The 25,706-nt window shown below is 33.7% G+C and overlaps 2 protein-coding genes across 5 annotated transcripts in view; both read right to left on the bottom strand.

Moving 5' to 3' along the window:
• The window catches only part of LOC139988367 (LIM and SH3 domain protein F42H10.3-like), a 40,030-nt gene extending 19,341 nt beyond the window's left edge, over positions 1-20,689 (bottom strand). The window contains exons 1-2 of one of the 2 annotated variants that reach the window (XM_072005715.1): positions 20,274-20,689; positions 6,621-6,715 (exon numbers count right to left, since the gene is read on the bottom strand). In XM_072005715.1, coding sequence (XP_071861816.1) covers positions 6,621-6,715; positions 20,274-20,342 — 164 coding nt within the window. In that variant the 5' untranslated portion in view covers positions 20,343-20,689. The remainder of the gene's footprint in view (positions 1-6,620; positions 6,716-20,273) is intronic. The other variant, XM_072005716.1, reaches the window with a different exon arrangement.
• An 856-nt stretch (positions 20,690-21,545) lies between these two features.
• On the bottom strand, positions 21,546-25,413 carry LOC139988369 (3-hydroxyisobutyrate dehydrogenase, mitochondrial). 3 transcript variants are annotated; one of them, XM_072005719.1, is made up of 7 exons: positions 25,261-25,413; positions 23,788-23,867; positions 23,390-23,568; positions 23,161-23,282; positions 22,089-22,299; positions 21,892-22,018; positions 21,546-21,816 (listed from the first exon to the last, which is right to left on the bottom strand). In XM_072005719.1, the coding sequence occupies exons 2-7, from the start codon at positions 23,821-23,823 to the stop codon at positions 21,628-21,630; spliced, it is 864 nt and encodes a 287-aa protein (XP_071861820.1). In that variant the 5' UTR covers positions 23,824-23,867; positions 25,261-25,413; the 3' UTR covers positions 21,546-21,627. The 3 variants fall into 3 exon arrangements, with proteins under 3 accessions (XP_071861820.1, XP_071861818.1, XP_071861819.1); XM_072005717.1 differs by lacking the exon at positions 25,261-25,413 and adding an exon at positions 23,953-24,238; XM_072005718.1 differs by lacking the exon at positions 25,261-25,413 and adding an exon at positions 23,963-24,238.
• Positions 25,414-25,706: the final 293 nt, after the last annotated feature.

Raw genomic sequence — 25,706 nt, 5'->3', positions numbered from 1 at the left:
GAGTTATCAGTGTCAATAAATTCTCTTGCATAACGATGAAAATAACAAGTTTGATAATATGGCAGAACTTTAATTATCCGAGCTAATTATAATACACGCTACTCGGATAATCAAACTATACAGATAATCGAGTAAGTTTGTTTTCGTGTGAGAGAAGATAATTTATGTCGAACTGCTTTTATAAATACTAAGATTAAGATATTAGTAAACAGGGACAACATTTTTTGATTATAAATATAACGATTTCTCGCGATCTTTATTCTTGTTTTTCTCCAAGAAAGAATTCCACGCGTGTATAACTGAACCTACGTTATTCAAGATTCAGATGTTATATTTAATAACACAATGTTCACCAGTACGCACAATCCTACTATTAAACAATATAAATCCATGTAAATCTAATTCTAAACATTCTTCTCGTTATCTCAGAATGCAATGATTTCCAGAAGAACAGCCGCAATGATCGCACATCTGAACATATGGCAAACGTAAAATGTATTAATTGCCGGCAATTAAAATCTCAATTTTCCGGCAATTAAGGTTGCATAGCTTCATATCCAAGGTGCTTTCATCCGCGGGAAACAACGATCGTTTTCATTTCTAACGTTTCCGCACGCGTCCTTATCGAGCATCGCCATCATCGTTGCTGAAACGTTTAATTAAAACAGCGAGGAACGCAGGTATCGCGCAACGAGCATAATGACTAAGCGCGTCTACGTGCCTATGCCATCCTGTCAATTACTATGATAACGAAAGGAAAGAGAAGAAGAAAGAATTAAAAAGAAAATAGCAGTTGGCGAAGAGAGGCGCGACAGACGCGCAGGAAAGACGCAGAGGAAAGACGCCGATGGAGAACGGAAGACGAGGAAAGGAGCTGTCGCGTCGGTGGAACAAAAGCGGCCACGAAGAAACACGTGTTACCTTTTGCCATAGGCATTCGCCGGGTGTAGTTAATTCTGCGTGCGTCGCGCGACGACAGAACCCGGAACAAGTGTTCGCGCGCATTTGTAAGCAACAGTACATCAACCAGGGGAAACGTTTCGCTTAATTCAAATTGTTTTCGCGCGCTTCACGACGTGGGAAACATCTGCTGGAGACATGGACATCGGATTGCACCAGCTTTGACGAACAAATGAAATTAGTAGAAAGGATGATGTGCAATGGAAAAGTGGAAAATCGTGATAACAGCTACATGTAATTTTCTAGTATCTAATCTTGGATTCTGTTAAATACAAGTTTCATTATGATATCTTTCCATCCTGTATCCACGTTTTGCAATTCGTAGAAGCTGTTAATCGAGGAAGACGAGTTAATTCCTTTTACTCGGAATCGTAATCTCTTAGAGATAATTCCTTTATTTGGCTGAGTTTTCAGTATAATTTGGGTAAGTTTTATAACGTGTATATGTGGAAATATGTGTCTTTTGAATCCCTTAGCATAAGTGATTAGAATTGTGTATTTAACGATAACTCTGAGAAATTTCACTTTTTGTCTATGCGAATCATTTCAATTAGCACTTGCAATAATCAGCCTTAAATTAAAAATTACGTAAAGATATTGTGTTCTTTTTGATATTCTTTTTGAATGAACGAATGCTCGGACGAAGGAGGTCATCTAACTAGCAGACAACGTACGTTGCTCATATATACGGGCTCATAAAAATTAAATGAACGGTGGACAGACGCGAGAAAGGGGGAAGATAAAGAGCAAGGGAAATGAAGGTGAGGGGTGAGCAGGACCGAGCGGGAGGATGCCAGACGAATGAATGAATCTCACGACTCACACGTGTTCTGCTTTGCTTATTCAGACCATCGCACCGTCTGATTCGACACGCATTGCTCGACACATGCACTCTGTCATTCCCGTAGCGAGGAACGCGATGCCGCCTCATAAACCGTTCGATTCGCGTAATTTTTCTTCTCCACCTTATAGTCACGTTCGGTGTAATTGGTAGAAGCCGTATCTTATTCTCTGCATAATGGAAGCTGAGTTTTCGACACAGAATCAAAGCACTTTTATAAGATGCGTACGTATGCGGCTACATCAATCGGTGTCCACATAGTGTTTTAATTTACGACTTTGCTATATCGGTTCCACTAATTATATGCACGCAGGATATTCGAATTTCTACAGGGTGATCCTACAAACGAGGACAACGTGCAGTTGTTCTTTAAACGATGGAGATGAAGACGAAGATTCCGACGAAAAGCAGATGTCGGATGGTTTAACGAGATCTATCTTCTTATAACGTGACTTCTGCAAGTTGCAGTTGTTCTCTACCGAGCAAATGTACTTCCTTCTTTGAGGGAGGAAAAAACGAAACAACGAACCGTGAAATATTATACAGTCGATTACGAAAGTTCTTTAAATTGTGAACACTGCGACAATGATATTTTTGGCATCGAGTTTCCTATTAATTGAACTTAAAAAAATAACAAACGATTCTATGATGAAATGTATTTTTTATTTCTTTTGATAATCCCATTATAGAAAATCTGATGAGTATATATAGGATTTTATAGACTGACTGTACATATGTATGTGTACAATATATATAGAGCACGAAGCATAAAAATTGCAAATTTCATTCACACGGAATATAAAGATAAAATTGAACTTCTATCGTATATTAGAAATCCATGATCTATAAATAATGATCGAGAAAATCGTAACGTCTGCGTGTTCTTCGATTTCTTAAAGCCTCGTAAGGTATCGTCAATATGAGCGCAATCAAGCGAGGACGTTGCAGAAATTTCGTTTCCCCGTGGCAACGGAACGACCTAGTATTCGTGCAAATTGCAGGCCGTTACGTGGCGAAAAGACACAAAACGCCGGAGAAACGCAGATTCGATACGCGTTTCGAAGGATTTCATCATCGCAGATGCTCACTCGGAATACTCCGCGAGTCACTGCTTTACGGTAAAACGCCGTGCATACCGATCGTCTCCTGGATCGACCTGGATCATGAACTGCGTTGTTCGATTTTGAAGAATCGAGCGCTATTGACTTAAGTGTTGAATATTTGAAGAATACAAAATTCAATACAGAATTCAATGATACTGATTGATGCTGATTATTTAGATATTATTGATTGGTAATATCGCTGTTTGATAATATAAATCAATTGAAAGAGCATAAAAGATCATATTGTGGAGAAGTTATCACGAAAAAGCATTAAATCTCGCACGCTTTCTCCTCGGCCTTCCCCTCGTATATTCCAACTGATCTACGTCAGTGACACGAAATTGAGTGGTACTTGAAATCAATTTCAACGTGTCAACCGACGATAAACAAGCAGTAACTGCACTTACTTTTTTTTTTTTTATTATTTTAGTAACACCGACGATCAACATTTGAAAATATATAGAAAGAAATTTTATACAAATATGATGCGCTCATCCACCGCGAATTTTATTTCAATTGATTATATATGAATATTGATGATATATGAATGATAACGATGATTATAATCTAACACGAAAATAAGAGTATTTAATTATGAATGAATTTCAATTTGAATATTTCCAACATCAAATTCTCTAACTTCTTTTAAGGCCCGGTGCAGACGAATGCTTTGCGGCAGTATAACCGCCGCCTTCTATTAGATTGTCCGAAAAGTGTTTTTCTTTTACAGACACGTCTTTTACAACGACGCATCTTTATACAAACATGAAACCTAATCTGTCGAACGTTGTGACCTTTATTTTGATAGAACAAAATGGATCATACGTAATTCGATAAAATAATATAAAATGGAAAATATTGTGCATCCATTATTTCCTTATAAAACGAAAGAAACTTTTCAGAAAACCTAATACAACAGTACAGCTTCATACAAACGTGGAACCAAGTCTGTGAAATGTCGCGGTGTTTATCTCAACAGAACAAAATGGATCATATCTAATTCAATAAAATATTATAAAACAGAGATTGTTGTTCATCTATTACCATCTTATAAAACAAAAGAAACTTTTCAGAAAACCTAATACAACAGTGCAGCTTCATACAAACGTGGAACCAAGTCTGTGAAATGTCGCGGTGTTTATCTCAACAGAACGAAATGGATCATATCTAATTCAATAAAATAGTATAAAACAGAGATTGTTGTTCATCTATTATCATCTTATAAAACAAAAGAAACTTTTCCGACAGCCTAATACAACAGTACAGCTTCGTACAAACGTAGAACCAAGTCTGTGAAATGTCGTGGTGTTTATCTCAGTAGAACGAAGTGGATCATATCTAATTCAATAAAATATTATAAAACAGAGATTGTTGTTCATCTATTATCATCTTATAAAACAAAAGAAACTTTTCAGAAAACCTAATACAACAGTACAGCTTCATACAAACGTGGAACCAAGTCTGAGAAATGTCGCGGTATTTATCTCAACAGAACAAAATGGATCATATCTAATTCAATAAAATATTATAAAACAGAGATTGTTGTTCATCTATTATCATCTTATAAAACAAAAGAAACTTTTCAGAAAACCTAATACAACAGTACAGCTTCGTACAAACGTAGAACCAAGTCTGTGAAATGTCGTGGTGTTTATCTCAGTAGAACGAAGTGGATCATATCTAATTCAATAAAATATTATAAAACAGAGATTGTTGTTCATCTATTATCATCTTATAAAACAAAAGAAACTTTGCGGACAAACTAATACATCAAAATCAAAGAGATACATATTCCACGGCCTAATTCAATCAACAATTCTTGTTTATTCCAACATAGATAATACAGACTCACTAAGGACACGTGAAAAGCAGAATGACAATACAACAGTGCACCTTCGTACAAACGTGAAACCAAGTTTGTGAAATGTCGCGGTGTTTATCTCAACAGAACAAAATGGATCGTACGTAATTTGACAAAATAATACAAAACAAAAACATTGTGCGTCTATTATTTCCTCATAAAACGAAAGAAACCTAATAGAATAGCAGTGATACGAAGCGGTGGCAAATTAAGGTAAAACGTTCGTGTGAACTGGAAGAAAAATTGGACGCCGCTCGCCTGCAATGAACCTAAATTCCTTCCAAATTTCTAATTCCTTATCAGAAGCTAAAGAACGACGTTTCCCAGAACGCAGGGGAACAGATGGCATGCTTCCCTCCGTACCGATGCCTGGTTCACTCAATACACTTTCGGATCCTTTCACTCAGATCCCCATTGGAGACCATGAGTCGCAACGACGCGACACAGCGCAGTGGACGTGGCAAGGACACGGCAGCTGAAAGGAGCCACGATAAAAGGAGGATCCGTTGAGAAAACACGACAACTATACGTTATCCTGACCGCAGAGTCGCGCGCTTTCGCCACCTCGACTGCATCTAACCATGAAAACTGGCCATTTCTTACGAATCCATGTTTCTTTCTCACCAATCATTTTTCTTTCTCGTCTAAACACGGGCTTCGCAGTTTGTTACACGCTAAAGAAGCTGAGTACACGCGTGACCGATGATTTAATTGGAAACGAGAGAGCTATTAGTCATTAAGAATTAATAACTTGGTTTCGTCACGGCGTGGATTATGAAGTTTATAACGTTTGAGAAATGAGAAAATTGACAGTTTGAATACTTGAAAATCTGTTTACGAGATTATATATGTAATGGAGTAATTCATCCACAGAAATATTAGGTTGTCCTAAAAGTTCCTTTCGTTTTACAAGGAAGTAGTAGATGCACAACATGTTTTGTTGTATATTATTTTATTGAATTATGTTTGATCCATTTTATTCTACTACTACAAAATAAAAATAAATCCATAAAATAATATAAAATAAAAAATGTTGTGCATCTATTATTTCATTTATGAAACGAAAGAAACTTTTGGGACAACCTAATATTTCTGTGAATGAATTACTCCATTACATATATAATTTCGTAAACAGATTTCCAAGTATTCAAACTTATTTTATGGATTTATATATGATCCATTTTATAGTAATAGAATAAAATGGATCAAATATAATTCAATAAAATAATATAAAACAAAACATGTTGCACATTTACTACTTGCTTATAAAACGAAAGGAACTTTTCGGACAACCTAATATTTAAAATTAGGGAAAAGTTGAACGAATGTCTGGTAAACTTTATTCCTCTTAAATTTTACCATTACAATTCTTATACTTTAATACTTTCAAAAATCATGATGAAATTAGAGCCATTAGAGTTTGAATCCTGGAAAGTCTGTCTAAGATACCAATGACGAGTGATTTACATAAATATTTTGAATTAAGGAGAAGTTGAACAAAAAGAATTCACCAGGAATTAATAACTTTAATTTCGTCACAAAAGTTTATGAAACATGGAATTTGAACGATGGTAATAGTAAGAGTTCGAATGCTTGAAAATCTATTAAATGAGAAATTAATGGAGAAGCGATTTATGGAAATATTTGAAATTAGCAAAAGTTAAACGAAAGATCAAAAAAAATTTATTATCCAAGAAAGAGGATGTTTATTTTTATATTTCCTATCTAAATGATAAACTTTTGGCTTTAATTACATAGATAAGAGTAATTAAGTGAACAAGTCATTATTCTGTTTATAAAATATAAGATCATGCATCATGTCGCAATATAAAGTGAAGAATTCTGTGCTACTTACGCCTCGCAGTATGGTTGTTTGTTGAAACCCTTGTACGTCCGCATGTTCAGAATCATGCCGCAACCCTGACACTTGAAGCACTGTTTGTGCCATATCTGCAATAAATATAACTTTGAGTAAGTTTTCCCCTCAAACTTTGTATATAAATACGTATTAATGGAACATTAACCAGCATATTTGTAAAATGTTATAGACACTTAAAAAATAAAAGAGGAAATATATAAAAAAAGAGGACAGAAATATTGGGTTGTCCGAAAAGTTTCTTTCGTTTCATAAGGTGATATAGATGAACAACAATTTGTTTTATATTATTTTATTGAATTAGGTATGATCCATTTCGTTCTATTTCTATTATTATGTTCGTGCATAATTCAATAAACTAATATAAAACAAAAAACATTGTGTATTATTTCCTTATAAAAAGAAAGAAAAATTAGGACAACCTAATACCAAGGATATAGAAAAGATGGAAAAAAATGATATTAAAAAGATTATTTTTTTTAATTTATCACGAAGATCTCCAGTATCTATAATATAATATTTATGTTATCTTCTTACTATAGAAATGTATATACATAATATATATATGTATAAAAGATGAAATATATAAAAAAGAAGACAGAAATATTGGGTTGTCCGAAAAGTTTCTTTCGTTTCATAAGATGATAATAGATGAACAACAATTTGTTTTATATTATTTTATTGAATTAGGTATGATCCATTTCGTTCTATTTCTATTATTATGTTCGTGCATAATTTAATAAACTAATATAAAACAAAAAACACTGTGCGTCTATTATTTCCTTAAAAAACGAAAGAAAAATTGGGACAACCTAATACCAAAGATATCGTGCACATTGTTCATCTTCTTTTTACATGATCAACTCCATAGAAAAGATAGAGAAAAATGATATTAAAAAGATTATTTTTTTTAATTTATTACGAAGATCTCCAGTATTTATATCATCTCCTTACTATAAAGAAGATTATATCTCAATTCTTGCTATCATAGAAGTGTCTCTCTACCAAGAGTCAAAGAAAATACAAGGAAAGACCGGCAACACATCCAAACCAGTTGGCTGCTGAAGCAAGCAAAACTCTCATAGAAAGAAGACTAAAAAGAAAACACCCCAGTGACTTCACTAAAAAAATAAAATAGTCAAACTCGAAGATGGTGTTCCGCTGGTGGTAGCTATCCACGTGTTATTTAGCAATTAAGTTAAAAAAATCTACCAATTGTCCAGCTGGACAAATTGTAAAGTACAAATTAAATAATAAAACAAAAATATAAAGAAATAGAAGTGACTCGTCCGATTCTGAAGAAGCTGAACACTATGTATCCAAGTAATCAAATCGTGAAACATACAACAAGCTATTTTCTTTATTTTGAAAGATCCATAAGACTTTTGAGCGGCTCAAATATAAATCCAGTATTTTGGTATCAGACTGAAGAAACTGAAAAGTAAAATGAAACATTCTGTACGATAAAAGTAAAAAAGAATACCAAGAACCATTCGTCTCGTATCGCACGCAAAAACCAACAGTTTCGCTCGCCGTATTTTCACCCACGTGCAGGAAAGAAACATTATTCGTAGGTTTCTAGGAGAACAAAAGCCATCTAATCGTGGCAATGCCTTTGTTTCATTGTTATTCATTGGTAGCATCTAAACGATAGTACGTAGCCTCCCAACATTGTCTTTTCTGCGTGAAGATTTATCACGTGCCAACAATAAGCACGCACTCTGACCCAACGATCCATTTTCTAATGATAAATAAACGCGTGAAATAGAATTCTTCGATAAGATTGGCGAACGTTCAATGAGTGAAAAACGTAATTATCATTTTTCTACCGAAGGTAGCGAACAATTGCAGATATCCAGAAGAAAATATCCTCGAAGAACCCCTGCTAAACATTTTCGTGTTTCGCAATCTGTAAAAGTAGATCAGGAACACGATATCTATGAAAATTAATTCGTTTTGTAAATCATCATGCGTCATCATAACTTTACCAAAGAGATCACAACGACAATTCGATTTAGAATGCGTTTGGTTCTGTATAGATCCATCGGTCGAACGTTTCTCACAGTTGACCCAGAGATAACCGAAGGCCGTCATAGTTGCTGGTCGATAATTAGCAAGGCTGCTGGTGATGTCAGATGTCGAATAAGGTCGCGGATCTTAGAGTAGAACGGCCATCGCGAGAAGGCCTACACCCGGAAAGAGAGAAATGACTCACAAGCGTGTGAGTCAACTTTGATCGCGGTCAACAAAGGGTTATAATTATTCCTCGTGAAAAACGCCTTGTCTCTTGAACGCTTTTTATTCCCTGGACGTTTCATTGTATTTAGGATAAAGTTTCTCTCCTTTTGTGTGAATTGTCGTAAAGATCGCGAAACCCAGTGAATTTTAGCAAATTTGAATTTTAGTAGTCAGAACGTAAAAATTACCTAAGAAATAGAAAACTATTAAGCATTTTTGGATCTGCTGTGGCCCGCATATATTTTAACATAAAGAAACTTAATAATATGTTAATAATCTAACATAAATGGCCAAAAATGGCCACTTTAATAATCAAAACAAATCACGGTAGAAAAGAAAGACGGTTTGATCTTTTTGTTATACGAGCCAACTTTACTTAGCAATTGTATGGTTCTTGCAAAGCATTGTAAGATCGAAAACTAAAAGGCAGAGCAAAACTGCCAGCTAACCAACTTTCCAAGACTGTTAAATGTTACTACGTATGCGCTAATTACCGCTTAGATAAGGTAGTCTTTTGTGGTCTCTAATGTATCATCGAGCAAGCCGATCATCCATCATCGTTAACCAACCACCTACGTGAAAAAACAGCAACAAAATATATAAATAATTCATCTATATATTATATATATTCAAGCGTACACTAAATTGCTAAAGAGAAATATCGAAAAACACTAAAATGCATGAAACACGATTGAGAAGATATACAATTTGCACTGCTAAATACGATGAGTTGACCAAATCTGAAATTTCAAAGTCTAATGTTTCAAAGCTTTAAATCTGCATGTCGAATTTTTCAATGTTTCAAATTTCAGATGTCCCTGTTTCAAATTTCAATATCCAATTTTTGTAGTTCATCTATATATTATATATATTCAAGCGTACACTAAATTGCTAAAGAGAAATATCGAAAAACACTAAAATGCATGAAACACGATTGAGAAGATATACAATTTTCACTGCTAAATACGATGAGTTGACCAAATCTGAAATTTCAAAGTCTAATGTTTCAAAGCTTTAAATCTGCATGTCGAATTTTTCAATGTTTCAAATTTCAGATGTCCCTGTTTCAAATTTCAATATCCAATTTTTGTAGTTCATCTATATATTATATATATTCAAGCGTACACTAAATTGCTAAAGAGAAATATCGAAAAACACTAAAATGCATGAAACACGATTGAGAAGATATACAATTTGCATTGCTAAATACGATGAGTTGACCAAATCTGAAATTTCAAAGTCTAATGTTTCAAAGCTTTAAATCTGCATGTCGAATGTTTCAATGTTTCAAATTTCAGATGTCCCTGTTTCAAATTTCAAATCTCCATATTTGAAATTTTAATATTTCAATCGGACCAACAGCCACAGGAAAGAAGAGAGAAAAACAAGGGAATGCAAAAGAAGAGATAGTAACCGGTTGAAGCAATGGCAAAAGTACTTGAGCAATCTTGTCACGTTTCGATTTCTAGACGATGCAGGTCGTCAGTGTCAGTCCGTGAGACGGTGGAATGCATCGTCGAACAAACGCAACGGTACCTTATTTGTATCGTGCAGGCAATGTTAATCACGCCACGAACAAATGCTAGCAGTGCCACTTTCGATCGTGCTTTACGTCGAGAACGCTATGGGACCGGCTAGCACGTGACGCACACCCTGGATCTCGTTGTTTCAATTTAATTGCAATTACTTAATCGCGATTAGCGGTAATTGCTCGTGGTACCGCTTTCAAATCGGCCAGTGAACAGTTAGTTACTTGATTGCGAGTAAAAATTCGACTCGCGAACGTCACGAACGCGTAACTTTGCTGAAATTACTTGCAAGTCGATGAATAATTGAAGAAAATGATGATTTTATTATATGATAATATTATTACGATATTCAAGATTAGAAACTTGGTTTAGAAAATTGTAGAAAGTTTGATACATCTGTGGTAACGTAATTGGTATTTTAATTGTATAAATATTTCAAAAATGTTGAGAAAATGATAATGGTATTATCAATCGCAAGTTATCGCTTGATAAATTCTTTTGTATAATTGTAACAAGATTGATAAATTCTACAGATGAATTTTCTAAATTACAAATTGATTGTTTTAATCGATGCGTTTTAAACAATTGTAGAAATTGTTTCACGTAACAAGAGTTTATAACTTATAACATGTAATTTATAAATTTACTGATATTATCAGTAGATTGCAAATATTTATACAAATAAAGAAATAGAATCTAGGTACATATATATATAGATATATTTGAACCTCTAAATGTTATAACAATTTTATATTTATTCATACTTCATAGTTATTTATACATATTCTATGCATTTTGTATATTTAAATTTCCCACAAATACATAGAAATCCGAGATTTAATTAATAATTAGAAAATTATTTAAAACCTAGTCGAATGAACACGTCATCAAAATGTAGTACATAGCTGCGTATTTTGTTCGCGTTTGAGTCATGAAATTTCCCGAGGACTCACGGTTGCGTGTACGCATCCAAAACGATCTCACGAGGTAGCGACGAGTAGCAACTTAACTCGATTACTTAATTATGTACGATGTTTGCGATTCGATTATACAGTCGATATTCAGCAACGACACGATAAAACCCGATGGAACATTGTACTCGGAGCACTTTCACTCGTTTTTGGAATGTTTTTCGCTCATGCAACGACCAATCCCTTATTTCGCAAGACATTTTACTCGCCATAAACGTTGTCCAGGATCAAATATGGTCATCGAGCTTTACGATGTTTTACGATGAAAACGATGCCGTTAATTGATCACATCGCATGATCGTAGCTATTAAGCTTAACTATATATTTTTATATTTGCTGATATGTGTGTCGTTTTAAGTATTCACTTTTCATTTCATTCATCTACCTATTTATATTTGCATATATTTTTGACACGAAGCTATTTCTACCAAGAGCAGCCCAAATGACTGGACTTGAAAAAATACGTAATAATGGAATATTTTTATATTTATCGATTTATTACTTTCTTACAGAAGCAATTCCATGTTATGTAATACATTCTTGGTATTATTAATTCATCTGGGACCATGATCTCTAAACGAGGATTGACGCATTTATAAAATTGTAGAACTAGTCATTATAACTGGTGTGGTATTTCTAGTGTTAACATCTAGCGATTGATCCGGAATTTTCCTGATAACTGATATCATCATATCGAATGATACGCGGTAAAAATCTGAAAAACGTGTGGCAAATTGTAGAAAGCCAGGAAACTGCTTAATTGGGGTCGATAAACAGATTGCAGGACCCCTTTACACTTCGACTGGTATTGGTATAAGTAGCCTTGATAAAAAATTATTTTGAGTTTGTATACATAAAAAACAAAATTAAATTCGTTATATTATTCTTTTAGTTATCGTTACGAAAGTCATTACATCATCGCGGAAAGAAATATAACATGAAGTAGGAATTTTAAAATAAAATTGTAAAACCAGTCAATTTAGTGTTAATTTATACAATATAATATATCGTAGAAATTTACGTTGAAATAAATGGATTCACCTAATCAAGTACTAACTGAAATTTCTTTCGAATAAATTCAGTTTCACCCCATAGAATTACATTAATTATAGAATGATCTAATACCATCGACAAATCACTGTCGACTAGACGATTGACATACATCCTTCTCTCCATTAACCCTTTGCACTCGGAATTTTACTTCAATTTCTTCAGCAGCAGCTCTCAGCCCTTTAAAGTATTTTATTTGAAATTTACTGTAACTAAACAATCAGACAATTTAAATAAATAAAGGAAGAAAGAAATTTATTCACACTGTTGTTGAATTTTGTAATTTTTAAGTGTATGATACATCTTGAAACAATGTCCAGGATGCAATCCTGCTTTTCTTTCGCAAAAAAGGTGCGACATGAAAGAACGTCGAGTGTGACTCGACAAAGAGGCTCCTGAGATAAAAACTGATGTCGACATAGGAGTGCAAAGGGTTAATATTCCCCTAATTATCATGGTGGCACTTAGAAACTCATTAAGCTCTATCGAAATCGACACCAGCGATCGATCAAATGATCCTTCCCCTCAACACTCCTGCACGTTGTTCTGAATATTCATATATATTCTACATTATGTGCATTATGCGCACATTATGTAATATAGATAGCCATAACTTACCTATAAAACGTCAGTTTTGTCAACAGTGGAAGTAAAAAGTTGCAGGAATTTCGCTTTTGTACGAGCAACGATCGCTCATATGTTACACAATTACAAGGAACAGAAGCAGAGGATGGTAACAATCGGTCGTGTAATCGTGCACGTTGAATAACCAGCGTGGTTTTTCCGTATAAGGATGCTTCCCTACTCGGGAAGAAAGCGCGGCGTGCGAAATTAAATCGACCGCGTAGAGGCAAGGAATCGTATCACACTATCACGATGGAATCGCATCGCGCGACGTTTCGTCGTTGAAAGTGAAAGTTGGCGCGGCCGAATCGCTTCTCCGCGGACAATGACAGCCAAATGATCCCGTATGACCTTTCTAACCTTCTAAATATCAAACGTTGTACATATCTCATCGATGGAAACGTATATGCCCGCGTACATTATTTTATTATTCGTGGACGATGAAAATTTGCAGAATAGAAGTAGTTTAATTCAAATCGAATGAGATTTAACGTTGAACGACTTGCTAGGGATGAAGATAGTATTTCCTGACGTGGAAAAATAGTTCGAAGTTTATGTTAAAATTGATGTAGAAGATAAGAAAAAATAAATTGAAGAAATTCAAGTAAGAATATTAAGTTTAAAAATTAATCTATATATGTTAAATAATCTATGTAGCATTAGTGCTTAATCTATTAGGTTATCCGAAAAGTTTCTTTCGTTTCATAAGGTGATAACGGATGAACAATTTCTGTTTTATATTATTTTATTGAATTAGGTATGATTATTATGTTCTTGCATAATTCAATAAACTAATATAAAACAAAAAAACATTGTGCGTCTATTATTTCTTTATAAAACGAAAGAAACTTTTCGGATAAGCTAATATATAGACCAGGGATTAATCTATATCTAGAGATGCAACTTAAATTAATTCGGACTGCTTCGAATGTATATAAGTGGCGGGAAATTTGAATCATTTCAAACATGATTCGATACTTGAAACGTTTGAAGGTTTTGTAAGGAGGTATAAATTATTTTGCGGTGAAATTTGAACGAATACAACTTGATTTGTTTCGCTACGCTCGCAAATGGCAAGGATGTTGATTCGTCAGGAATAAAAATGCGATGTTGAAAGTAGAAACTGGCGTCGCAGTTGGTAGTTCTATCGGATAGTTTTTTCCTTGCTTCGCAAGGGAAATAGTTTGCGGTTTTAGATTTATAGAAATGTCGCCGAGGATACAGGTTTGTGGTGATAAATTAGTATGTTGCAGCTTGTCGGAGAATTGAAATGCAACGAGGAGGTTCTCGATTTTTTCCTACTAAAAGGTATCTAGTAGATGTTACTGGCGCACGTAGAATAATTATTCGCGTTTTCGCAACAACCGGTGGGAAACAACCGGATGCCGTGTCGCATCGCTGGCATAACATAAATTTCTAACGGCTGAAACCGGGGATGCAGGAAAGTAAAAGGCTCATTCTTCTAGATCACATCGTGCATCCCATGATATTACCTCAGATCATTCTATTATCTAATACAATTCTCTTTGTTCAACAAGAATAAACTCTTCAAAATTTAGATAACACTTTTACTTACAGATAATGTAATTTTTCGTCCATTATCGATCATTGTAAATTGTTGAAAATGCATAATTAATCCAGTTCTTTGACATTTTTGGATAATTATTTTTTTTTTAATAATTATTTATTTTTATGTTATTTAATCGACGATTCTCGTTTGATTAATTAACACCCTCACTATTTATCATTAGGAAGATCGTTCGACTAATTTCAAAGTGAATATCACGGATATTCTCAACGATGAAAAATATTCTTCTCGGTGGAATCACATAAAAGACATTCGAGCAAATATTTGTGGTTCGACTCTCAAGCGGAGCGCAAACGTTCGTACGCTCGGCTCGAATCAATGTATTTTTGAAGCGATGTAGGCGCAACAGGTTGGGAATGACTCCCACCTGTTGCAACCGTGTGCCAGGCCCACGCAACCGAGTAGCCTCAGCCTGGAATTCGATTATAATTTCACTAAACTACGTTATTCCTGAGGATCACATAGCACGTTACTATAGTCATATATGATAGATGATCGTTTGGGATTTGTTGCCGAGCTATCGTGACATTTCCATTTTTCGTTTCGGTGATCTTTCGTATTTGAGTGGTATTCAAAGCAAAGGTGAGCGTTTGAATATGTTCATTTCATCTCAAACTGTTATTGATACAATTTGAAAATTTATCAGCTATAAAATTTACAAATGAAAAAATGTACATGTTTGAAAGTTTGATAAATTTAGAACGAGAAAATTTGGAAATGATAAAGTTTACAAGTTTAAAAGCTCGAGAATTTACAAAGATAAAAATTCAGAATGACAACAGACGTGTTCAATTTCCATGGAAGCAAAGAGGAAAACAGTTCGCTCCTCGCCCTCGACCACGCCTTAATTTAATCATAGCGCGTGTTTTTGGAAAAAGAAAGAAATAACGAAGAAGGGGGGAAAGAAAACAGAGAGAAAGGGGATCAACAATGCCGAGGGTGGTGAAAAAAGCAGTTAGCGGTTCCTTCTCGGTTAATGGGACGAGGATTAATTGCTTCTACACCAGGATGCGTATGCTGGCCGTACGCACATGCGGGTCGTGTAAATTGAAACAAGACACTATTTGAATCCGGCGCTGCACCATAACCGCGCCACATATACGATCGAACGTGCAAAAATAGAACAAACACTGTGAACGCGCTTCAAGCCCAGTGAAAGTATCCATTACAACGAAAAAATTCGTATAACGTGCGCGTGGAATAAAGAGCGATCTATAGATCGCAATCTAAAAATACATAATATAAACGAGATCGGTCAAATACTTTGCCACTACGAATTTGAAAACATTAAGAAACTACCAATTTTTATATCCTTTTGCGTTCTTTTCCGCCTTACAGAGCAAATATTCCTTTGCAATCTAATATTATATATATTTATAATATTAAATTAAATAATATATAATATATAATATAAATTAAATAATAATTATTATAATATTAAATTGATATTAAATTAATATTGAATTCATATCAAATAATATTAAAATAACATTAAACTAATATTAAATTAATATTAAATTAATATTAAATTAATATTAAATTAATATTAAATTAATATTAAATTAATATTAAATTAATATTAAATTAATATTAAAATAATATTAAATTAATATTAAAATAATATTAAATTAATATTAAATTAATATTGAAATCATATTAAATAATATTAAATTGATATTAAATTAATATTAAATTCATATTAAATAATATTAAAATAACATTAAACTAATATTAAATTAATATTAAATTAACATTAAATTAATATCAAATTAATATTAAACAATATTGAAGTAATATTAAATTAATATTAAATTCATATTAAATAATATTAAAGTAATATTGAAATAATATTAAATTAATATTAAATAATATTAAATTAATATCAAACTAATATAAAATAATATTAAAGTAATATTAAATTAATATTAAAAAATATTAAAATAATATTAAATTAATATTAATTTCATATAAATTAAAATTTAATTAATATTAAATTTATAATATTGGGTATATTTATAATATATATATAGACAAAGAAAGATATTTTTCTATACATAAACTGGTTAATAAGCGGTATAAAAGACTGTATGGAGAAATTACAGATACGTATGTACGCCACACATGCCCCGTGCTCACTGGATGCTTTCATTTCCCCTATCACTCTCATCATTAGTTCTATGGCGCCAATTTGAAATTTCGAGGAATATGATAAATAAATTTGAACGAAGAAAATAAATTCCTCATCGTTTTTTATTATAAAATTATACATAACGATCGTGTTGTTTATTCCATTATGGAAGAACTCATTGCAATAATATAAATTATAGGTATAACGCGAATTTGAGATTGTGAAGAATACAACAAGATACTTTTTGAATTAATAAAAAGGAAATTCTTTCGTTATCATTTTTATCTTATAGAGTTATATTTAACAATAATTTCGCTATTTCATTACGAAGGATTAGTTATATAACGCGAATTTCAAATTGCAAACAGAGAACATCAAATAAAGTTGAATACTTCTAAAAAGAAAATTTGTCCCATTGTCGTTTTTCCACCACATAGTCATATTTAACGACCGTTTTGTTTCTTAATTGCAGACACAACTACATTACAAAAAGACAACGTCCTTTTACAAGTAATTTAAATTTCTCCTGATTAGAGGAACGCGGCACGCGTTAATTGTTCTTCGTGCGCTAAATTCAGCTTCGTCGACGATGCAACGCTCTCGCTACTCGCTTTGATCCGCGCACGTTGTCCTCCGTACTCGAGGTTTCTTCACAGATGGAGACCACTGAATCAAGATGGAGAAGGAACGAAGATACAAAAGAGGAGCGTGCGAGAGAGAGAGAGAGAGAGAGAGAAATAGAGAAAGAGAGGAAGGTGCTTCTATACACGCTATTCACAAGAACGTACAGGCTACGAATAACGAGAAGGCAAGATATGCGCGTGCGCATGCGGAGAAAGGAAAAATCAGCGAGCGCGGTAACAGACTGTAATTTTACAAAGAAATAATTATTCGCGGGTAGATCCGATTCTAGTGGTTTGCCTTCGTACATAAAGTATATACATATATATATTTAAGTTTCTACATAACACAATGTTGACCGATCACGAATAAACTCGTACCTTCATGCACAAAATTAAATTGTTAGTTTTTCTATAAAATAGCCAGTCAACGATGTGTTAAAGCTTGTATGATTTTAATAATTGAAAAAGTAAAAAATTTCATACATACGTATATTATATATTAAAACTCATCAAAAATCATAATTTTGAGCCACATACATATGTATACTGTGTATCATACAAATATGTATATAAATACTGAATGTTGGACAAGTGAATAAAATTAAGGAAAAATTAGAGATGTAAATCATAACGTCCTAAAGTTTAACATACACTGTATTTAATAAAATTAAAAATTTCAAGCATTTTCAAATTTGTGCCTATCGTTTAGAAAGGTTAATGGCTGAGTAATCTAGTCGTGACCCAGAGAAGGGGCTAAAAATACATGAACTTAGAGGAGAGCAGGCGAAGGACGTAGGAAGTGAATTTAGAAAACCAACGTGAAGAGATCGCGCGTTTCGATACGTCCAAATTTAGAGGTTAGGAGGTTGAGCCTTTGCGTCCAGCTCCGGTTCGTTCTCCTGCGCAGAGTACCGCCTACACGATTTAAGCCTCCTTAACGCGATCCTAAATGCACAGTGTACGTTAAATAAATTGTAACTGCTATACGTTATTTCAACGTATATAATCTTATTGAAGACGATTAAGCGACTGAAAGTCGCGATATACTCAACTATTCCATAAATACAATTTACAAACTAACGAAAGGGTTAATGGCAATGAACAGGTGCAATTCACGCCAAATCATTAGTTGCCGCGTCGATAGCAACATGCTTGGCACGTGCAGTTTTCTATGCCACATTGTGTGCAGTGTCGTGACGCTTCCGTCGAAACAACCCTATTAACGACATTGCCTCGCTACGAGTTAGTTGAACTGTCCCGAGACGCGATTCTGTGACACAATATGAGATGAAAATCAAGAATGAGAAAATTATTTTGTAGAGAGGCTTCATCTCCGTGGGAAATGCTTTTGAAAATCAAAAAAGTACAAATGAAGTTAAATTACCTAGTAATTTATTATATTACTTCAGATTTTGTTGAAAATGTTGCCCATTGACGGCCATGACATCTGTATCTAAACTAAAATAAAAAACTAACCTCAAAATGTTTATTACTGCCATTGACTATGTTCGTTGTGTTCATTCCTAAATCTTAAAAATATATTAGTAAAGAGATATTGATAAATAAGTCCTGACATTGTACTCTGTGTATACGAAAAAACATAAGAGAGGTTTGTGCTAAAACCTCTAACAGGTTAGAACGTATACACTCGATAAGTTTTCATATATAAAACGAAGCATCCAATATCAACTTGTTATTATTGATTTTCGTTGTATTTTTAATCATAAAATCTCATCAGCTCTCTTATATTACTACAATTTTCAACATACTATATACTAAATTAAAATATCCACTAGGAAACTAACAAATTTTCTCGTACGTCACATCCTCTGAAAAATGACTACACGTATCTCAATTAACCGTCTATTCGGATAAGCATGCGTAAGTTGATGATAATGGTTTCGATGAAAATGAACTAAGAACTACAAACGTACTATAAAGAAGGAGCATCTTCGAGAGAAAAATGTTGGTCGATTCGATGGAAGGGAGAACAGAGAATATGTTGTACGCTGGCGTGGACGGACAGAACGACACAGACAATTATGCCGAATGGAACAGCACGCCTCAGTAAGCGGAACTAAACGAGAACGGTACATCCTACGATCTGTTGCAAAAAGTTCCGAGCCGTTCCACGCTATCCGTTCACAGCGGGATCATTCTTGAGGGAGATATGTATAAACCAAGAGCGGAACGTTTTCGAGGCGCAAAGAAAACAAAGAGGCTCGTGTAGTTCTTTTATAAATGATAATCTACAATCTAGAATCTAGACTTTAGATAATACGTTGTCTATAAAAAAAATCTTATCGCGTATCAGAGATTCTTTATATAAAGATTATTAGTTTCCAAAGCGCAAAAACAAAGTTCACTTTACTTATTAAATTCGCATGCGTAATGGGTTGGAAATAATCGCACCGCACGAAAATCGTAAATCTTTCTGGGAAACTTTGAAGAGACAGAATAACATCGCTTCTGTCGTTCGAGTAACAGTAAACCAATAATTTAGCTCGTGTTTATTGTATTAAATCAAATAAAGATAATATAAATGTGATTCTATAACCTATTTTCATTTCATGACAGAATAGATTTGGTTGAAACATTTGTTACTACATACAGATGAATAGACTGCGGACTTTTATGTATTTATGAAAAATTTGACGGTGCAAAAATATACAGAATACACAAAATATGGAAAAATATGTAAATATCGAAAATATAATATCCGTTATAATTTTTAGTGGATAGAATAAATCTCTACTTAGGTTCCATTTTTTAAATTATATTGATAAAAATATGAATTTACATGAATATCCGCAATCTACAGATGAGAGAAAACGTAGTAAGATCTTCGAAAATTCACCAGACAAACACCACAAAAACGTACCTTGTCGAGGCACTTGAGCTCCTCGATCGGGTAGACCGTTTTCTCGCAGCGGGCGCACGTCTTGCTCATCTTCTACTTCTTCCTTCGTTTCTTCGTCGTCTTTCTTCTCTTTCTCTCCTTCACAGCCGCAGTTCCGCGTACGTATGTATCTTGGCCTCTCTTGTCTTCACGAAACACTGCGCGAACGTAAAAACACGTGTAACACTAACGACACATCCGCGCGGTCTTTCGTATCGGGACGATCGCAGAAAATCAGAGACAGAGCACGTATACGATTTGAAATTGTTTACGAATTTTCTCGACGACAACCGCCACGATTAAGAAAATGCACACCAGCAGAAAACCTCGAACTACACGGGTGCCACAGAGCCGCACCAAACTACACTGCCCTCTTGTTCTCGTCTAGCTACAAAAACTTCTTGACTGACAGTAATGGTGGTGTACTACGCTAATCAAAACGGTAACGAAATATTTATATATATCAAATCTTCCTAAAATCTTTTCTGCAAGAAATTATTTATTTGAAAGACTTTAATTACGAATAAGTGAGATACTGATTTTATTATTCTTCGAAATGTTGGTTAGAAATATTATTTCCAGCGTAGCTATCTCGAGTGCAATGTGTTGGTAAGGTAGAGCAAGCTGAAAATATCTTGATAATTTACGTTTAGAATTACTTTCTCAGATTAAATATTTTTACTTTGAAGTATCTTTTTTGTGTGGTGTTTTTATAGATAATATGCAATAATTGGATATTTAATGATGCTATAATCGATACGTCTAATTCAATTGGGAAAGTTTTAAACTAGTAAGTGGTTTAACATACTGCACTAGTCAATGTAACAACGTGTGCTATTTACGTCTATCAGTAATTTAATTTTCATATGGCTAGAATTGAATGTAAGTAATCAAGGAATATGTATGATAATTTTAACACGATTATCACCGTTTGTACTATAAATATAAATAACTTTAAAACGTGACGTATATAAATATCAACGTGACAAAGTCGGTATAGTAGAAAACTAATATGTTTGTAAAAAACACTAATCTAAAACAATTCGCTTCTACTTTACGTTACATCCTTCTTATTATTATTTATACTATAATATACTTACATATAACATTAATCTGTAATCTTTCAATTTATTATTCTTGATTTGTTACCGACACTTCATGACTGTTCCGTCTTGTAGCGCACTCTATGCTATCGCAACACGTTTCAAAATTTAAGATAAAGAAAATCCAATACTACACTTCAAACATGTCTAATTACGTATAAAAGATTATAAAATCATTTATTAGAATACACACTTAATAGTAATAAATTAGTTACATCATTAGATTTCTAGAATTAAAGTTGCTGCTGACCTTTAAGAAACTGATAAACGAAACTGAAATCTTTCTTTGCAAATCCTTGAGCGATAATTGCCCTATAAATTTGATGAGCCAAGGATCCAAAAGGAATACTTGCTTCTACCTTAGTCGCGGCAGCCTGCACCAATCCTAAATCCTTGGCCATTAAAGTCACTCCAAAACCACCCTAAAATTAAATCCATTAAATACACCAATAAAACGAATCTCAACAAAATAAAAGAAATGCAATGTAATTAAGTACCTCGTAATTTTTAGAGCTTGGAACATTGTCGAGGATACCTGGAACAGGATTGTATAACTCGGAAGACCAACATCTACCGGAACTAGAGTTCACGATATTAGCTAACACCTTGGGATCTAAACCTAACCTAAAATACGATAACCAAATGAAACAGTTATATTTATAGCGTAATATGAAATACAAACTGCGCGAGTTACTTTTGTCCGAGATTAAATGCTTCAGCTGTACCGATCATGCTAATAGCCAAAAGCATGTTATTGCACAATTTTGCTGCTTGGCCCATACCCACGTTTCCACAGTGAATTATCTTAGATCCCATGGATGTTAAAAGAGGCTTGGCAAGTTCTAGATTTTCCTTAGAACCTCCAACCATGAATGTCAACGTTCCATCCTTAGCTGCGTTTATACCTAATTGGAGTTAAACGAAATGACATTAACACGTGGTCAAACATATCTTCGCATCGTCCATGAGTATATTAGACCATCTACAACCATATCTAACTTTTTACTATCGTACCTCGCTGGTCACATTATTCAATCATTTTTTAAGCCAAATGTTTAAAGAATTTTTCTGGAAAGATTTCGCTCAGAGTGTAAATAATCCAATTTGCCTGCGAATGGTACTAGATTTCCAATTTTTATATACGGCAGTGGGTTTTATTTTTGAGACAAGAAATTGTTTATAGTTCAAATAAACAAATTACATCTATTAAACAGTTATAACATCCGATTGAATGTGATTTATCAATACGTAATCTTGGGCAGAAACTTGACGGAAATGTAGAACGTGAGTTTCAAGTCGTTTAAATAGACAGAAAGAGAAAAAGCAAAAAGGACGGAAGGAAGAAAGAAAGATATGGGATATACTCTATAATGGTAGATCTGGAGCACCTATGTGCAACAACTATTTTCTCTGCATCTAACTGTAGAGTGTAAACACATTGTGGATAAAACCAGCTTAAAAGTTATTAATACTTTAATATTTTTTTCCAGGTGAACGGGGTCGTTTGCGACTCATGGTTCCTTGGAGACTTTTGTTCCTTACGATGAACGAAGAACGTTGCAATAAACAAATTTTGGTCTTGAAAATCATACCCAAATTCAATTTTTCGCGAATTTTTCTTACAAATTTTCATCGATTCAGAAGTGTAGATGTACTCCACACTGATTTATATACATTACTCACTTTTCATATACTCTGTCTTGTTTCCTCGTGCATTTTAAAACTTCCATTAATGCATATGAGTTTCGAAATCTATTTAGAATTACCTCCAGATACTGGACTGTCTATAAAATTAACGCTGCTTTTTTCAGCCTCCTCCGCCAAGATTTGAGATACAAACGGATCTGTTGTGCTGCTATCGATCAGCAGAGTGCCCCTTTTTGCTGAACTGAAAGTACAAAAAGAGAAAAGAGAGATTCGGGTATTTCTTTTTTAAAGATAATACGCTTGATAAATTGAGAGGATACTTAAGAGATAACACGACCACTTATTTACCTCAATAAACCATTTTTAATGTTATAAACGTCCAGAACATCTTGATTAGATGGCAACATCGAAACGACTACTTCGACGTCTTTTGCCACTTCAGTAGGATCCGAAGCTCTGTCAGCACCTACCTCCGTCAAATTCGACACAGCTGATTCGTTCACATCAAAGACGACTAATTTGTGACCCTGTAACAAGTGGATTTTTCTTCTGTAAATGAACATAATACGCAAAAATATAGGGAATATCTATAGTAAAGTTTCGCAATTGTTATATAATTACTTGTTACATAATTTAATAGGTGAAGCCATTTTCTATTTATACCATATTTCTTTGCTTTGCTTATTTTTTTACAAAATTACGCATTTTCATAAATATACGTAGTCTAATAATAATGAATAATTTACGTTTCGTAGAATATTTCTCGCCATGTGACCACCCATGTTGCCCAAACCGATGAAACCGACTCGAGAAAAACATCGTTTCCCTGCATCACATGTAAGGAAATAAAAATATAAGGTACAAATTGATTTTTTATTATCATCGAATATTTTTACTATAAGATAAACAACCTGCACTAACACAGATAACGAACTTCTGCAATGAAGTCAAAATACTCATTGTAAAAATGCTTATATCACAATACGTTAAGAAAATTGATAGTTATCGTTGAATTGTGTCATTATAGAATATTATCATGCACGATAATCATATAAACAATTAACTATATCACGAAATATCACATGTATACGAAACGGATAACACTACAAAGTAACGAGATACAATATTTTCGTGGGTAAAGTTCAGTTGTCGAGTATTCGGCACAAAATTCAACGAGAAACTAACCAAACAGCTCATGAATCATGTTTACCATAAACTTGTTATCGACATGAGTTCAGTCTAACCTTATCGCATAGATAAATATTTTTCTGTTAGCTGTGTTGTACTAGAAAATATATATATTATAGTTACTATATTATTATAATGTGCCTTTTAAAGACATTGTATGTACCGCATAACGAAGATAATAAAACTATAAAAATGGAAATTACTTTCTTGTAGGTCGATTTAATGTTGCGTCAAGTTTATGCCTTGTCATTTGTCATTTAAAAAATAATTGTATGCTGTTTCATGTACGTATTTATTTATTTTTTACGAGTGAAAGAAATAAAAATACACGTTTTTTGTTATTAGATAGTCATCTTTTTTCTGGTAGTGCATTCAAATATCTACTTGATAACGAACGAAAATTATTTAATTGTGAAGATGGTAAAACGAAAACTTTACAACAATTCGTTGTAAAAGAACCTTGCAGAATGGTTTTTCATTTTATGAGATAAGCCAAAAAGCAGGTCATTAAATTTGCACAATGTTGTTCAGAATCCATTATATGCAAAACATGTGAAAGGAATGCATGAAAAAAGGCAATGGCAAGGCCAAAAGCATGAAAGGAATTAAAAATAAGCATGTATTTGACTTATTACATTATATTCCGCGCCACATTGTCATCTATTTTATCGAAATTTTTCTACAATAAATCCAGAAGAGCGAGCATCAGCCTCAAAAGTAAATCAGACTTATTCAGATTTTTCTATCGATACTTGACGTGCGACATATTTTTTTGATGCTATCTGATTTCTTTTAAAGAACAATAAAGATTTTCTTCTGTTTTTGTCGCAATTAATTTCATTAGTGTTTTATTGCTACTTGCGATCTAAATCGTTCCAGATTTGTTGATGTTTGCACGCGTGCGTGCGTGCGTGCGTGTGTGTGTGTGTGTGTGGGCGCGTGCCGACGAAGAACTAAGTGGTTCGAAGGAACACCCTCCTTCGAAGGAAAAAAACACTGTATGTGGTTGACTGTATAATAGAAATATTTACAGAATACTAGAAGTCGTCCAGTAATCGTGCCTCATGTCGCGCGTAATTATTCTGTATAAACTATCCTGCGCGAGTGTTCTATCAGTTCGATGTACGGATGATTCTAACGTAAAAAGTGTCAACCGTTCGAGTCGTTCTGACTGACTTGAATGTTTTATAGATTCTAACGACGAAAAGGAGGAAAAAATGGCTTTGACTCCTTCCTTCCACAGCCAATTTCAAGAGGATGGGAGTCGGGTGCAAGCGATATTGTACTTGATAGATGGCGTTCTGACAGCTTAGGGAAATTTACATGGTTCTGTTCGCTCATGGTCACTGAATATCGTTACGATAACTTATACGTTTATAGCAAATGTACCGGAGATACTCGGAGATAGCCAAAGATTGCAAGTTTAGTACATTAAAAATGAAATATTACTAGTAATTTTGTTGATTTCTATCTGCAA

Source organism: Bombus fervidus, chromosome 6 (assembly GCF_041682495.2).
Source record: "Bombus fervidus isolate BK054 chromosome 6, iyBomFerv1, whole genome shotgun sequence".
Taxonomy (NCBI): domain Eukaryota; kingdom Metazoa; phylum Arthropoda; class Insecta; order Hymenoptera; family Apidae; genus Bombus; species Bombus fervidus.
The sequence above is the reverse complement of the archived record's forward strand: the minus strand, read 5'-3'. Positions and strand labels throughout refer to the sequence as shown.